The following is a 15,476-nucleotide window of genomic DNA, read 5'->3' as shown; positions in this document are numbered from 1 at the left end:
CTATTTAACTTAGTGTTTCCATGAGCCAACTCATACTAATGTAATTATTAACTGTGAAAAACCTGATTGATGTCAGAGTGCAATGTCACTTCTGCCTCTTGGAGACCATTTCATATAGGGAAGTGGATTACTTAGCTTGTTAAAGTTACTTATGTTGCAAACTCAGCGAATAAACCATATTTTAAGGCATCTGGGTCATTAAGTCCCAACCTCTATCTATTTTCTTTGGTGAAGTGTTTAATTTAAGTTACACTTTCGACTTGCTGCAATTAAGAACCAACTCCATTGAGGCGCACTTTAACCTCAATCATTTTGGGGTTCACCTCCTATGTAAAATAGCTTTTTCTTACGTAGAGGCAATGCTTTACCAGCAGGGGGAACTGTCCACCAAGACAATCAACAGTGGCTACATTTTACAGAGCAAAGACTGTGTGTGGGGGGGCTGCTTTGTAACTGTGGTTATTACTCATATTCAGTCAAAATGAAACAAGGAAGTGACTTTTGACCACTGTTATTTGTATTAACTTCGTGATATTCTTTAATCATTTATGAAGAAAAAAGACCATTGCGCATGTCCCACTCCCGGTTTGACGTCCTCGTGCGTTTCCTGTTCCCAAATAAAGGCAGCGCAGAGAGGTGGGGAAAACTGAAAGAGGTCTCACTTTGGAGTCAGGAGGGCTGAACATTTACATAGCGTGATGAATCCAAATATAGGAGAGGGCAAAATCATAGTCGCGGTCTGCACACTGTCATTGTGACCGATATGAGTAGGCTATGACGTAAAGTTACCTCCATGGCCCAAAAAAGTGTTGTTTCCATCAGAAGATATTATGCCTAACAATACATAGTCTGTGGGAGATTTGGCCCAATTAAACTTTTAAAAGTATCTCGCAAGATGTTCCGATGTTGGTTCAATAACACTCGCTTCAAGGAAGCAGGGTTCCATGGCATCCTGGGGTCCAGGCGTGGCTTTCAGATGGGAGTGGTTCCTTGAGTGGGTAAGTTTTTATTTCTACTGTAGTACGCTGACTGACTATAGGCCACACATGTTGAATGAATGTGACATGAATTTAGAGTGAGATTAATTTAAATACTCCTGTTGTTGTTTTTTTTATTTGTCATCTTTGAAAGGTGGAAGGTCTCTGAGGCAGGACAGCGCTGTGATCAAGGTAAATGCCATAGTTTGTCCTAGGTAAGTAACTTGACCTTTATCAAAGACACAGCTCTGTAAATAATATTTGCTTTCTGTTTTGTTTACATTTTGAGCAGTTGTTCAGATGTATTTCCGTCTCATCTCATCTACATTACACCACATGCCAATTTTGCCTACAGATTTTACTTGTTTGTTACCACTTACATTGGAGTTTTGCAGGCAGGTGTTTTACCATCAGAAACAGTTTGATTGTAAATAATAAGGTCTGTGCTTCTTAGAGCTGTGTGCGAGACTTGGATATGTAACCTTGTCATCGGCTGCTAAACTACAGTATGATTGGCCTGACCTTTCAGAGCACATTCATCCTATGACACAGAGCATAATCAGATTGCCTTGACTTTGAGGAAATCCTGTGACAGAACAACAGTTATGGGATGGGGTATGAATAGTTAATTAAATAGTGCCCCATATCCCTGAAAAAAGTCACTGTCAGGATTACGTTTCTGTGCTGGGATTGGCCGTTTATTTATGCACAGTCTGGCTCAAAGGCTCCATTCAGCCCATGAAACAAGACATTCTAGTTAAAGTAAACCTTTATGTCATACTGGGTGTGAACAATTGCTGTTACAGCCCGGGGCGAGACCCGCTGAAATCTCTGTCTGACAGAGCTGAATGATGAAATGTTTCCACTCAGCTCAAGTGGTAGTTGTGTTTTAATAATTTGCAACTTTTACAGCATGGCCCTCTTGCAGAAGCTGAAGTCCCAGTTTGTGTGCCAGATGATCATCTGGTATGTGTTCCTGGTCAGCGGCTTCATTATCAACCTGTTGCAGATCTGTACTCTACCTCTCTGGCTGGTCAGTAAGCAGCTGGCCCGCAGGATCAACATCAGACTGGGCTATTGCATCAGCAGCCGTAAGCACCGTTCTTACTCTCTGCCACATAGATTATGTTGAAGTCTGCTCTCTGTTGTACCATTGGTTTTTGTTTTTGTTTTGCTGCTGGAAGGAAGAAATCTGTCTTTTAAGTGGTAACAAAATGATTCTGTCGCATGCAGTGAGATTGCAGTCTGTAAAACCACTTCACAAACAGACAAACTATCTTTGTTCACATAACGTAGACTTTGCTACATCATTGTGTGCTAATGATCCTCAGAGATGGTAGCTGCCCTGGAGTGGTGGTCTGGGACAGAATGCACGCTCTACACAGACCCAAAGAGTTATCCACTCTACGGAAATGAGAATGCAATTGTGGTTCTCAACCACAGTCATGAGATCGACTTCCTGTGTGGCTGGACCTATTGTGACAGATTCGGAGTTCTTGGGGTAAGAAAAAGTACCCCCAAACATCTCCACGTTTTCCCTTTTTTTACTTTGAGGTTGTGTTGTTGTACTTTAGGCCTTAACATGTTTTACCCTTTCATCTTTTTCCAGAGCTCCAAAGTGTTAGCCAAAAAAGAGTTAAGTTATGTACCTGTTATAGGCTGGATGTGGTACTTTCTGGAGATAGTTTTCTGCAAGAGGAAGTGGGAGGAGGACCGAAGGACGGTGGCTCAGAGTCTTCAGAACCTGCGGGACTACCCAGAAAACTACTGGGTATGTTTCGGCCTATGGAAATTCTCATGTTGTTGATGTTGATATTTTTGAATAATGGCATTTATAAACAATCTCATTTCCTTTGACAAGTTCTTGCTTTTCTGCGAAGGAACACGCTTCACACCAAAGAAGCACCAGATTAGCATGCAGGTGGCTGAGAGCAAAGGTTTACCCAAACTAAAGTATCATCTTCTGCCCAGAACCAAAGGATTCTGGGTAACTGTTCAAAACCTCAGAGGAACTGGTGAGTTTCCATCTTTGACGAAGTCAAAAATATGGCTAACCGTAAATATCAAATGTTGTGTGTGGATTTCTTTGAAAGTGATTTGCAAACCAAATGAGTTCTACAGTTAACCGTTGCTGTGTGTGTTATCTCATGCAGTGGCAGCTGTTTATGATTCCACACTGAACTTCAGAAACAATGAAGCCCCAACCTTGCTCGGAGTTCTTAATGGGATGAAATATCACGCAGATTTATATGTGAGGTATAAACAAATGTTTTGCTACATGTCATTTCCTGTCTGCCGGTGTAATCATTATTTATCTGAGAGATCCGACTTCCCCTCTTCGTTGCAGGAGAATCCCTCTGGAGCTGATCCCAGAAGATGAGGCGGAGTGTGCCGCTTGGCTCCACAAACTCTACCAGGAAAAGGTACAAGTGTGCAGAAGGTGGATGTTCAGCCTTAGGCTTTTTAGCCTCTATCTCATAATTCTAATCTGGCTAATTCTGAGAATTTTAAACTTTCTGTCACTGAAACATTATACAAGGAACTTACATTTTTTGGCTCCTACTTCTTTCTAGAGACAATAACAGCAACTTGGCTTTTAAAGAACAAACTTGTACTCTGACTAACTTGGACTATGGTACTGAGTTGTGTTTGCATTCATATGTCAACAGGATAGCTTTCAGGAGCACTACAAACAAACAGGGCGTTTCCCTGGTCCCACAGTGAGCCCTCCACAGCGACCATGGGCCTTGATCAACTGGCTGTTCTGGGCCTGCTTGCTCCTCTACCCGCTGGGCCTGCTACTTGCTCAACTGATCAGCACTGCATCGATGATGACCATCTTAGCATCTGTGGCTCTCTGCTATGCAGGTTGGTTTCATGCAAACTAAGGTGGGGTAAAGTCATCCTGAAATGGTGATAAAGGTCCTTCCCTTAAGTTAACCAGCTCATCTTTGTCCAAACTTTCCACAAGGCAGCAGATTTGATAACTCAAATGTAAGTCCCTTATCTTTGGAAAATCTTATTTATCAGTCCTGGGAGCATGTCACCAACAGCAGTCAGAATGTGCTTACGCAGCAAAGTTAAACATTAATCCATCAGAATAGTTTCAGTGATATATAAAATGGAGAAATGATTTCTCAAACAGCTTGGGTTTATAAGGAGCAGGTTACAGTTTCCACAAGAAAAAGGTGCCCGTGTTTGTGGTTGTAGGTAAAATGACTCATTTTGATTTCTTCAAAGAGACCAGCCCCAGTCTTACACTTTATATTTATTTAAAAAATGTCTGTTAAATTTGGAAATACATTGTAGATTTATCGCAAGACATTGGTTGTTATTCCTTAGCTTTTGATCTCAAAGTTACAAATTCAATCATGTCACTTAAAGGTGCTCTAAGCGATGTTAGGTGACGTTACTTCTTGATGTTATTTTCAAACAAAACAAGACTAACTTGCCCCTCCCTCCTCCTCATCCCGTCCCCTCCCCCTCCCTTTGGCTTCCCACTCCCAAATCCTTCTTGTCGGTTATTGGCTGGAACGCTTGAACACTGTTTGTGTATGCTATGTGGTGCAGGTGGGCACATTTTGTTTTTGTTGCCGTTTGTAGACCCTGGGCTGTCTACAGAGACCGTGTTTTTTTTACAATGTGTTCTGGGGAAAGGCAGCTCGTATGACAACAAATGTTCTAGCCTAAAACACGGGGGACAAAAAAACAAATTAAAGATAATATACTGTGGAAGTAACCACGCCCACCCTTTCTTTAGGACTCGCTCAAATAATATTCTCAATGTACCCTTTCTTAATCTTTCCTTTACAGTTTCACTGGGAGTTCGCTGGATGATTGGCCAGACTGAGACTGACAGAGGCTCAAGCTATGGGAGTAAGGAAGTTCCTCTAAACAACAACTAGTGGAAACACCCATCTGACAGGACTCGTCCAGCAAGTTCAACCTTGTTTCTAAGCACAATTCAGTCTCGACTTTACGTTCCCCAACAGAACTTCAAGATCAGATCATGAAACTGGACCATGGTGGACAGTTTTGTGTGGTAACCTTATGATAAGAATGTAAGGCTAAATTAAATATGGCGTAACTACATTCTCCTTAAATCAAAGTGTAAATGTTTGAATGCAGTCAAGAGATTTCTCCTGGTAACCAAAGTCAACTTAACCAAGTGTAAAATGGACTACCTCTTTGATTGTTATGTAAAGCATAAATTACATTTTTCATGTTGGAAGAAAATACACATTTCCCTTTTTTTTTAAACATGGGTTTATTAATATTGTTAGTACACTGTATAAGAGGAGCATAAGTGGTGGTGTGAAAAAATTACATATACAAAATCCTTATTTAAGTGATAAATGATGTACTGTGAGTATTAGATTACTTGGTAAGCAGGAAGGCTTTAAAATAGATGCTAAAGCAATATCTCACCTCGGATTTTACATAATTTTACATGCCTATACACGTGCCTCTGCAAGTTGAGATCACTCAGGAAAAAGTCCTTGCATTGAGTGAATAGAAAACACTTCTCTGTTGCATAACATTAACACTCCACGTATGAGCGACAACTGATACAATACTGTAATGCCTCTCTTTATGATAGGAAAAACTGAGAGACAATAACTTAGAGAGTACGCCTGTCTCTTACCTCAATCATTGGAGACTCAAAATCCTACTTGCAGCATCAAAGAAGAAAAGAAAGATCTGTGCGTACCCTCGCATCTGACTACAGCCTACTGTGTAAAACTTGACAGTGGTGTGTAGAGCACTGAGTGACCTTTCCATGAAGCTAGAAAAAAATGACCCAGTGATACATGCACACATTCAATTGTTCAAATTTGCATCACATACTTATCACCAAGAATACCATGGTCCACAGGCCATACCTACATTTTTTTAAGACATTGGTTGGTGGACGTCAATGGAAAAAGAGTTGGTGCATAGCTTTCAGGAGCTCATGGCTTTTCTGTGGTTCTCTGCTCTGCAAGTTGGTTTAATGCACTCATGCCCAAGGTGAAGTCACCCTGATATGGTTATAAAGGTCCATTCCTCAATTTAAAATTCTTGGAAACAGCTTTATCAGTCTTTATTGCTAAACATTTTTTTGTTGTTAACAGATCTCTTGGCCTTTGTTATGTCAATCATCTATGACAATTTGTGTGATGTGTATTTTCCAGCCAAAGTTATTGACGAAATTTGTTTTGTTTTTTTTATTTTGCAAAACATTAGGTGCAATCAACAAATCAGTATGTCCTTAGCAGCAACATTGTGTCCAACAGTGAATGAATGCATCAGCCAGCGCATCACTGCTACCAAAACTACATTTCCCTCAATACTTCAGTCAGATGTACAGGGAATGGTGTCAAATTGCACTACCAATTCAAATATCCTTTTGTAGACAGCTGAAAACACCATTTCATTTTCAACATGTATTATCTGTTTGATGTTATTGGTTTTCTTTTCCTTTTTTATTACTTTTGGGTATTTTAGTTCCAATTTATGTTGTATTTAACTGTAATTGTCTTATTTTATTTCATGGAAGTCATGAAAGGTTCTTTTCCTGGTTCAACAATGGAAAGTTTTTTGTAACTGTTTTGAAAGGTGCGGTATAAATAAGGGAGCTAAAGTTAAAAGCTTATTTTGGTCCAGATTCATTCTGCAGCCACTTTACCTTAAGCACAGTGATTTCATAACCTAGATATCCAACCTTGGTTCTTATAAAGGCCTTCTAACTGATCCATAAAGCATTAGTAAATTATATTTACCATTAAAGCCATTAGTTACAACTCATAAACGCTTTTTAAAGGATGCTTCGTTATACCAAAGTTCATACACTGTTGTGAGAATAGATTTTCATTGTTCTGAAAATAATTTATATGTAATGAAAGCAAACTGAGAAAAACTACATAAATAACCAAAGACTCCTGAGCTCAAGCGTCTTCTTTGCACAGCTACTTATCTGCAAGCTTCGGCCACAACAGTAATCACTAATTGCGACACCTGTAACTTTTGTCTTAACTTATACTTTCAAAGCTTAAGAGGTCAGATCATGAAATTGGACAGTGCCAGAAAGCTGGGTTTAACTTGATTTGGAAAATGTATTACATCATGAGAAAAGATAATAGCATGCCTCTAATAAGAATGCAAATATTTCAATTAAGAAATATTTTACTGTCAACTCAAAAAGAAACTACCTATTTGATAGTAATGGAATAATAAATGGAATTTTCATGATGGGAGAACACAAACACATTTCATTAAAAAAACAAAACGATTGGTTTATTAATATTGTTTGTACATAGCAAACACTGTAAGAGCAGCAGAGGACCAAAAATTGTGGTGTGTGTGTCAGTGTCTGTGTTTGGTTGTGTGAATGTTTTGTGTTCAGCAGCAGGGAGGGAGAGCAGGCCCCGTTACGCTCCAGTCACATAAACAGCTCTTCACTGGCAGCGACCAGTGGACTTGAACATTGCTCCAACTTGACCTTAACTCCTCAGCAAAGGCAAAGAAAAATACATTTAAAAAATCCTTCCTAGTGCCAAATGACAAGTGATAAATTCATTTGAATATTTAGATGGTGTTCATTTCATAAAAGGTAAACCAGCGGCTCCTTCCATTAAGTGAGGCTTACCACACCTTTTTCAGTCTCAAAGGGCAACTGAAATAAGATTGCTCCCTCCTCTACTCAACTGCACCTTGGGTAAACAGTTTAAAAGTGCCATAGATTTTGTCCCCCCCACCCATCCCCTCCCATTTGTTTAAAAAAAAAAGTCTCAATGCCTTTTGAGAAGGTCTCTTCCCCAGTGAGAACAAATGTGGCAATATTTACTTTTACAATATTGTTTATACAAGAATTAAAGCCAATCCTATTCTTACAGTATATACAGTCCCACTCCGGCCCCTCCTCCCCCCAGTCCATGGGTACATAAAGACACAACACTATACCCCATAGGTCTGATCATTAGATAATTTCAGAGGACAATTGCCTCTAAAATGATATTGTATATAAGTTCCTCAGTTTAAGTCCATGTGCCTTCAGCCGTAACTTCCTCGTCTCCGCATCCAGTTCTTTTTTCTTTTGCCAACAGCATGTACAGTAGTGCTTTCATTTGTAAACGTAAAAGCTGCAGAGAAAGGTCCTTTCATTCTTCATCCGTACAAACCTGAAACAGACAAGAGATGAAGAAGCGGAAATTTTAGGATGACCAGTACACCCATCTTTAAACAATCATTTTAAATAACTGAAGTATTAAGTCAAGCCATGACAGTCCACTGGTGGGATATTTTGTGATAACAATTTTTTTTTTCTTTAAATGTATGTCATAGCAGCATCTCACCTTAACAAATGGGTGGTCGAGCAGCATGCTAGCTGTCCAGCGACGTTTGGGTTCGCTCTCCAAACAGTGACCGAGATAGTCCTTCCCCTCTGTGCTCAGCTTCTCTGGAATGGGGGGTTTATGGCCCATGCCCACTTTGTACATGATCTGGAAGTTGTGCTCATACTCGTGCCAGGGCCTCTGCAGGTTGGGACAAAGTTAAGAACATCACATAATTTCATTGTAGGTTTTTTACCACTACCATTTTTTCACTCTGGAAGAGCAGTTTTGCTAAAGCGCTACTAGCTCTACAGATTTTGTCAGATTGAAACTGAAATTTGTTGCCAGAGCATAACAGCAACTCAGCCAAACTGTTTTATTTAAAATCTGCTTGTTTTAACACAAAGAACCTTGTAATTGAAACTTTACTTGATATAAATGTACTTTTATTTTACTTGAATGGACTAAAACATAATCATTGCATGTGGAAGCCACAGCTGATCCACAATGCGTCTCTTGTTTGTAATAATAATTATAAAAGAGCAACAATAACCTATGACAATACGTATTTCAGCCCGTCTTATTTACAGCATGGTATACCTGCAGCAAAGAAAGATCCCTGAATAAGATACAAGCCAATGTAGCTTATAAGGATCTATGACTACTTACACTTTTCTGTTCCCTATATCTGTCTTTTATTGTCTGTAAAGTGTCCTTGAGTGTTAGAAAGGCGCTGTTAAATAAAATGTATTATTATTATTATTATTATTATTATTATGAGTAAGGCAAAACACTCTCCTTTCACTCCTTACCTTTCCTGTCACCATCTCAATGAGAACGCAACCCAAACTCCAGATGTCTGCTGCTCGTCCATGGCCCTCACCCTTTGCTCTGGTGATGACTTCAGGTGCCATGTATGCTGATTAAGACAGAAAATAATTAAAACAATAGAAATTATTAATCAGTGATACAATAATATGATAACTATATTTGTGTATAACTCCTCGCGGACAATGGGAAATAGGTTTGATTTAAAAATGTGTACCAAACATAAAACAAACTGAAGATTGTTGTATCCATTAAACAAGTTACAAAAAGGGTTTCCTAGGACACCACAACTACACAAGAACACACAGGAAATCACAGCATGTGGATGGACATCCAATGGTCAAAGTGTGGGGGGGAGACATTAAGCCACAATGACCCCTGGTGGTGGCATCCAGACACAAAATATAATTTCTTACCTGCTGTTCCCAGTGTGCTGTTCACCTCGCCTGGCATGGTGTGAGTGTTGTTCCTCAACTTGACTGAACAGCCAAAGTCCCCCAGCTTAATCAGACCCGATGACGTCAAAAAGATGTTGGCTCCTGATATAAAAAGAGGAAGGAAACCGACACAGAAAGCACAGTAGGTAAATGAATGCCAAGTTAATTCTGGATTTCCTGCACTTCCGATTAGAAAAAGAAAATGTGACACTGACCCTTGATATCTCGGTGGACAATGCCATGTTCATGGAGGACATTAATGGCTGTAGTGATCTGTTTACTATAGAGCCTGATGACATGTTCCTGCAGGCCCAGTCTGGACACCTCCTCCAGAGTGCCCTCATCACAGTACTCCATAAAGATGTACATCTCCTCCTAGAGGTGAGCGCATGAACACTTAGACCAAACTGCTTCAGTGCGCACCAATAATGCCTGGACCGACAGAAACGCGTGCCTCTTACCCGATGGAGCTCGACTCCAAAGTATCGCACCAGGTTTGGGTGTTTAATGCCTTCAAAAATTTTGAGCTCATCTGCAGTCTCCTTGATTGTTTTGTGATCGTTCGGCTGGAATCGGATCTGGTTGAAAAAATAAAAGTAAACTGTCAGCGCGGCCTGCAGCTCTTATGATTACTTCGAAAACTGTTAAATTGATCTTGCTGAATGCATACCTCCTTCATGGCCATTAGTTCACCAGTGTCAACATTGATGCAGGTGTACACCTTTCCATACTGGCCTTCACCTATTATGATACACACAAACATTACATCCTGCATGTGCGTTACGTTAACATGCATTATAGCAAAAGCAGTCAGTGGGTAGCCATACCTATCTTGTTGCCCCTCTGCCACTTGAATGTCACCTTCCTGAGCCCAACGTGCATGACGTTGTCATAAGACTTGGGTGTGTGACACACTTGGCCGATGATGTTGCGTTGCTTCATCACAGCGTAGCGTTTGTCCTCAAACTTGCGAATGGAGCGACGGACGGACTCCATGGGGCTTTGCCGTGCTGCTGTGTCTAAGATGGGAGTCAGGAAACAGGATTTATTATTTTCATGTAGGCATTCCCAATTGCATGTTTTAGTCAATACAATGTGCCTCATCCCTCAACAATCTCACCCTTGGACTGGCTGATAAAGGTGCGGAGCTCCCAGCTTCGACGAGCAGCGCTGTTAGGGTCTCCCTTAGGGTAGGAGGGTTCTGGAGAGAAGGGAAAAAAAAAAATCACAAGAGAAAATTCAGCCAGTGCGAACGATTAATATGCACAATGTGGATCAAACAATGCATAGCACTGAATGCACCCACCTTCTCTGTCCTCTGTGGGGCTGGAATGGCGGCTCAGAGATTTGAAATGTAACTCTGCTGCAACCGATGATAGACGGTCATTCTCATGGTAACTGGATCCCCTGCAGGAACATGGAAGAAATCAAGTTCAATCAAAACCTACTGATTCTGACAGTATGTTTCAGTCTGGGAGTTTCTCTGTTTATGGACAATTTAAAGATCAACGCAGAGTACAATATCTTCTGCCAAGACCACTGTATTTTTATGCTCTTAAAATGCGTCATGCGAGTATGCTATTGATAAAACTGCATACACTCGGTCCTTAATCTTGAATTCATTGTTGAAAATTTAGAAGTACAGGTCACTGCTTCATTAAAGCATCTCAATGATATAAGACACATTGACCTGCAAAGGGAGAGAGATCATCTTAAACTTGAGATGCTATTAGGGCAAATGACACCAGACTTAAAATGTAAATTACATTATAAAACTGTAAACTATATAAAGAATCCAACCAATCAAATACTACCCAGTTCTATGCTCGATAATTAGTATCAGGGTTTCAAGATAATATATAAAAAACTGATAAAAACCATCTGACATTTTCATCGATTCTTAGTGTGCCTTTTAAAACCCATTAAGAGTTCAGCATGCATCATTATACAGCTCAAACACATTTGAAGGTTAGATCTCTAGAGTGCATGTTCAGATTTCAAAAGCATGTGCTTTCTGGCTTATTTGTGTGTACAAAAAAGCCAAAACCATCAAAGCAAGAATGATGTTAATAGCACTAAAAAGCAGAATAGCATAGCCCACTCTTTCATTGAGGTAGTGTGTGTGTGTTTGTGTTTGTGTGTGTGTGTGTGTGTGTGTGGTGGTTGGTTTTTTTCACACCGTGCACAACACTCACCGTCTCTTCCTTTGACAAGCAACAAGACCTGTGTAAGGCCTTTTGTCTGATTTGGTGAAATTAACCAGGGCTTGTAAATGGTACATTAACACTTCTAAGGCTGCAAATACTGCTAATTAAGTCCCTCCAGAGTTTTGTTCAATTAAAATAATTTACTTTTGTAGTTTACATCAACACAATGCATATTATTTAGATGCATTTTCTAGCACTTTATTTAAGCTGCAGCAGGTCTATAACTGATTAAAATGATCATCTGTACAGCCATGCTTTGCATGCAGCATCAATGTATTTTAAAATCTAATTTTTCAAGTACAATTCCATTTCAGGTAGAATGTGAAGGGAAATACCTCATTATTTAACTGAATAAAATGTTTTCTGTTGTCCAAGCATCCAAACAATATATGCAAACAAACTAAAACTTCTCTTAGACCAAAAAAAAAAAGATTGGTGCTAGATAGAATGGGAGACTGACTTTTTGGACATGGTAGTTAATTCAATATCTGTCTAAATATCTAAATTTATAATGATTCAATCAGAAGGCTAAAAGCAGGAAATGAGCAATCTTCCAATAAAAGGTATAAATCAAAGCGAATGACCTAATAACGGGATGAAAACAAGTATAATATAAAATGTATCCCTCTGTAAGAGCGCCATCTCATCAGCAGTGTTTCATTCTTTCTCTCTTTTGAAATTCACTTTTAAAATGGCCTGTAAATAACAGATTTCTAATTTTGAACATGAAGCATATTTTCCTTCAAACTTCAGAAGTTGTTTCCAAAAAAAAAAAAAAAAAAAAAAAGTGATGGCTATTGCTACTGAATCTGAAGCCGTGCTTTAATAGCAGCTTCTACCGGGTGACTTGGGGGCAAGGCTACCTGACGTCACAGGGGCTGCTGCTGGGTGCTTTGGTGTGGCTGTGTTCCCCAGGGCCCTGAGGGACAGGGCGAGGGCCATTGGGGAAAAGCTGGTTCCGGAGGTCACAGGGGAGACTTCGAGAGCTGTGTGGTGAAAAAACAAAACTGAGGAGCTCTGACTTGCGAGGTAAGGTGGCTTGAGAGGGATGTGTGTAGATATATTTTTGTGTGTGACTGGGTGGCTGGTTGAGGGACAGATGCACACTCTCTCATTCAGACACTTTATAAAAAAAAAAGTAAAAAAAGACCACTGACATACTTAGAGCATACACATACAAAACACACAGCATAACACACAAGCTCAACAGCTACAGAGCAAAAACATCAGTGGGCATACACAGCAAAGGTGATGAGGCACGATGAGCCATGCAAGAAAGAGTAAGAAAACACATGAAGGCACGCAGATTATTGGAAAAGCTTGAACTGTAACCACCTACCTGAAACCTTCAGCATTTGGGATGAACAGATTGGGGTTTGGTGGGTCACTATGGCAGCGAGGGACCTTTACAGGACGAGGACTATTCCTAGGAGCTGAAAAGAAAAAACAACCAATTCCTAATTTAGTCACGCCATCCAATAAAAGGAAATCTTGTTTGTAGGTTGTGAGAAGTCTAAACTACTTTTGTGTGGCATTAAACAGCAGGAACGTGGTTGTGGCATTCTGCAGTTGATCTGGTTTTAATCATTTATAAAAAAAGAAAAGAAAAGAAGAACATTTCATTTGTTTTAATAAGGAATGGTTTCCTGAGAAAACATGCCCTTTTTCAGCAACCCCCAGATTTGCAGTTATAATCCTGCATTTTCACACTGGCCTAGGGCAACCATAGTTTTCTGCTGTTGGCCACTGTAGCAGCATGAAGTTGCTTAAAGGAGCCTGATTAATCAGTGAGGTTAGTCAGACCAACAAACTTCAGGGCATACACAATGCTTCTTTGCTATTCTACAGTAATTGAATTGTTACTTCACTGTCGCTGTGCCGGCTTTGTTTTTAAACACCGTCCCCATGACACCCAGGTTATAAAACTAGCAACAGAATGCAAACACCAAAAACAAATCCTGAACTCCAAAAACGGAAGTTGCCAACAGTTAGTATCACAGATCTTACCAATGTACAGGCCGGTAACTGGGCTATGAGGTTTTCCAATCACATGTCCTATACATTCATTCATCAAAGCTTGTAAATTCTGCAGAAAGACAAAATTAAATTTGTAAATTCAGTCAATAGATAACCTGTACATCAAAGTGCATGCTTGTTGTGCAATTTGTAGAAAACGACGAAAAGAAGAAAACAGGCAATTTTACCAGGAAGTCATCCTCAGGCAAGGCTGATATAAAGGCAGGTTCGATAGCCTGAAGAAAATCAAAACCCTGAGTCGCCCACCTGTAAGTTCAACATGGCAGTTAATCAGTGTGTCCCAAAACTTCACTCACACTGTATGGTGCTGGTAAACGTGGAGTGTGTATGGTTTGCAATTGTTTTTCATGAAATAACCTAAAGGCTTCCATTTGTTATCAGAGCACAATTTCTTCTATAATTATTATTTTTTTATTAGAATTTAGTGGAAATTTGTCTTTGGCTTCTTCAAAAAAAACTTGTCATGCTAGCAAACGATCTCAACAAAGAGGATTAAAACGACATAGAAGATAGATATATATGGTTTCACATTTAAAAGTTCTAAAAATACAGAAGACAAAAAAACTATTTTAATTACTATGATCTTGTACTGTAAGAAACTAAAAAAACTTTCATATAAGTCTGCAGTTTGTTTAACAACATTGTTTGTTACCTTTTTATCCAAGACTAATGGCACTGCTTATTGATTAGTGAGGTTAATGGTAAACCACAGGGCCTGGCTTTATCTCTCTTTGCAATAATGCTACAAAAAGCATCCCTGAGCAACATACTCAAACGCTTAAATGTTGCCTCAGGAACGCCACACTGCGCCCAACCAGATGGCAAAAAGACAGAAGGGAATATCTTAAAAATGTATGTGAATGCTCCATTGATAGATGGAGCCTTACCTGGGCTTGGTGCCCCGGCCACTCTCACATTTGGTCAGAACATAGGTCATCCATTTGCGGGCAAATGTTATGTAGCGTTCCCCGATCCTTTGCCTGAACTCCCCTGACATCAGGCGCACCACTTCCTTGTGGTACTGTAAATAACAAAATAAAGCAAACAGGAGTATATTTAGAAGAACTGCCTCAATGTCCCCTCACCTAAAGACTTTGCAATTAATTCAGTCCTCGTGTAGCTTTATTGTCTCTTTGCAAAATATAACCCAAAATATAACTACACTAACCCTTCTAGCCTAATTGTTGCTAAATTGTGGACAAGAAATGTCTGAGTAGAAGAAGAGATAGATTAGATGAGCATCATCTTAAGCATGAGCTTCTTTGAAAACATACACTGTATAACAGTTACCTCGAAGGCAAAATTGTAGCCCTGTATCATTGCCTCTCTGTAGTACTGATGCAGAGTGGCTGACTCCGACTCCTCCACCTCGGCCTCAAACTCTGTGGTGAACATGTACTCCACTCGGTCGATGGCAGTGCTGATCTTAATGCAGAGCTGTAGTGCTTCATCCTGTGGTAGGAGACAGAAAGATGGGAAGAAGAAAGAGTTGTATTATGATTATTATTACTTTCTAATAAAAAGGTTCTCCAGAAAACCAAAACGTCAAAGCGATCGGTGAGAGCATTTAAAACTCATGTTGCAGTGTGGCTCTGAATGTAACAGGTGCAAGCTTAGTGACTTCCCTTTTGAGAATGAATTCTAAAATCTGGCCTGATATTGGCTTTTTTTTTTTTT

The 15,476-nt window shown here is 39.8% G+C and overlaps 2 protein-coding genes across 5 annotated transcripts in view; one reads left to right on the top strand and one right to left on the bottom strand.

Annotated features, from left to right (window-relative positions):
* The first annotated feature begins 1,016 nt into the window (after positions 1-1,016).
* On the top strand, positions 1,017-5,671 carry agpat4 (1-acylglycerol-3-phosphate O-acyltransferase 4 (lysophosphatidic acid acyltransferase, delta)). 2 transcript variants are annotated; one of them, XM_032540661.1, is made up of 9 exons: positions 1,017-1,169; positions 1,890-2,068; positions 2,309-2,478; positions 2,587-2,748; positions 2,839-2,992; positions 3,131-3,233; positions 3,325-3,400; positions 3,647-3,845; positions 4,791-5,671. In XM_032540661.1, exons 2-9 carry the CDS (start codon positions 1,891-1,893, stop codon positions 4,880-4,882), a joined length of 1,134 nt encoding a protein of 377 aa, XP_032396552.1. In that variant the 5' UTR covers positions 1,017-1,169; position 1,890; the 3' UTR covers positions 4,883-5,671. The 2 variants fall into 2 exon arrangements, with proteins under 2 accessions (XP_032396552.1, XP_032396553.1); XM_032540662.1 differs by having other exon boundaries at positions 1,031-1,192.
* Positions 5,672-7,231: 1,560 nt separating this feature from the next.
* Positions 7,232-15,476, bottom strand: part of map3k4 (mitogen-activated protein kinase kinase kinase 4) — a 21,412-nt gene continuing 13,167 nt past the window's right edge. For 2 of the 3 annotated variants that reach the window (XM_032540577.1, XM_032540578.1), the window contains exons 12-27: positions 15,090-15,251; positions 14,687-14,820; positions 13,967-14,045; positions 13,770-13,848; positions 13,102-13,195; positions 12,626-12,748; positions 10,862-10,962; positions 10,676-10,756; positions 10,383-10,574; positions 10,226-10,296; positions 10,017-10,133; positions 9,771-9,930; positions 9,535-9,657; positions 9,103-9,209; positions 8,312-8,491; positions 7,232-8,137 (exon numbers count right to left, since the gene is read on the bottom strand). In XM_032540577.1, the coding sequence (XP_032396468.1) occupies positions 8,117-8,137; positions 8,312-8,491; positions 9,103-9,209; positions 9,535-9,657; positions 9,771-9,930; positions 10,017-10,133; positions 10,226-10,296; positions 10,383-10,574; positions 10,676-10,756; positions 10,862-10,962; positions 12,626-12,748; positions 13,102-13,195; positions 13,770-13,848; positions 13,967-14,045; positions 14,687-14,820; positions 15,090-15,251 (1,824 nt within the window). In that variant the 3' untranslated portion in view covers positions 7,232-8,116. The remainder of the gene's footprint in view (positions 8,138-8,311; positions 8,492-9,102; positions 9,210-9,534; positions 9,658-9,770; positions 9,931-10,016; positions 10,134-10,225; positions 10,297-10,382; positions 10,575-10,675; positions 10,757-10,861; positions 10,963-12,625; positions 12,749-13,101; positions 13,196-13,769; positions 13,849-13,966; positions 14,046-14,686; positions 14,821-15,089; positions 15,252-15,476) is intronic. The other variant, XM_032540579.1, reaches the window with a different exon arrangement.

Source organism: Etheostoma spectabile, chromosome 17 (assembly GCF_008692095.1).
Source record: "Etheostoma spectabile isolate EspeVRDwgs_2016 chromosome 17, UIUC_Espe_1.0, whole genome shotgun sequence".
Taxonomy (NCBI): Eukaryota; Metazoa; Chordata; class Actinopteri; order Perciformes; family Percidae; genus Etheostoma; species Etheostoma spectabile.
The sequence above is the reverse complement of the archived record's forward strand: the minus strand, read 5'-3'. Positions and strand labels throughout refer to the sequence as shown.

What these genes read in the sequence shown, in the direction of transcription:
- agpat4 (XM_032540661.1), top strand. Translation starts at nt 1,891, where the DNA reads ATGGCCCTCTTGCAGAAGCTGAAGTCCCAGTTTGTGTGCCAGATGATC. An exon ending in GGGCTATTGCATCAGCAGCC is followed by an intron (nt 2,069 to 2,308) that starts GTAAGCACCGTT and finishes AATGATCCTCAG; the next exon opens with AGATGGTAGCTGCCCTGGAG. An exon ending in CACGCAGATTTATATGTGAG is followed by an intron (nt 3,234 to 3,324) that starts GTATAAACAAAT and finishes TCTTCGTTGCAG; the next exon opens with GAGAATCCCTCTGGAGCTGA.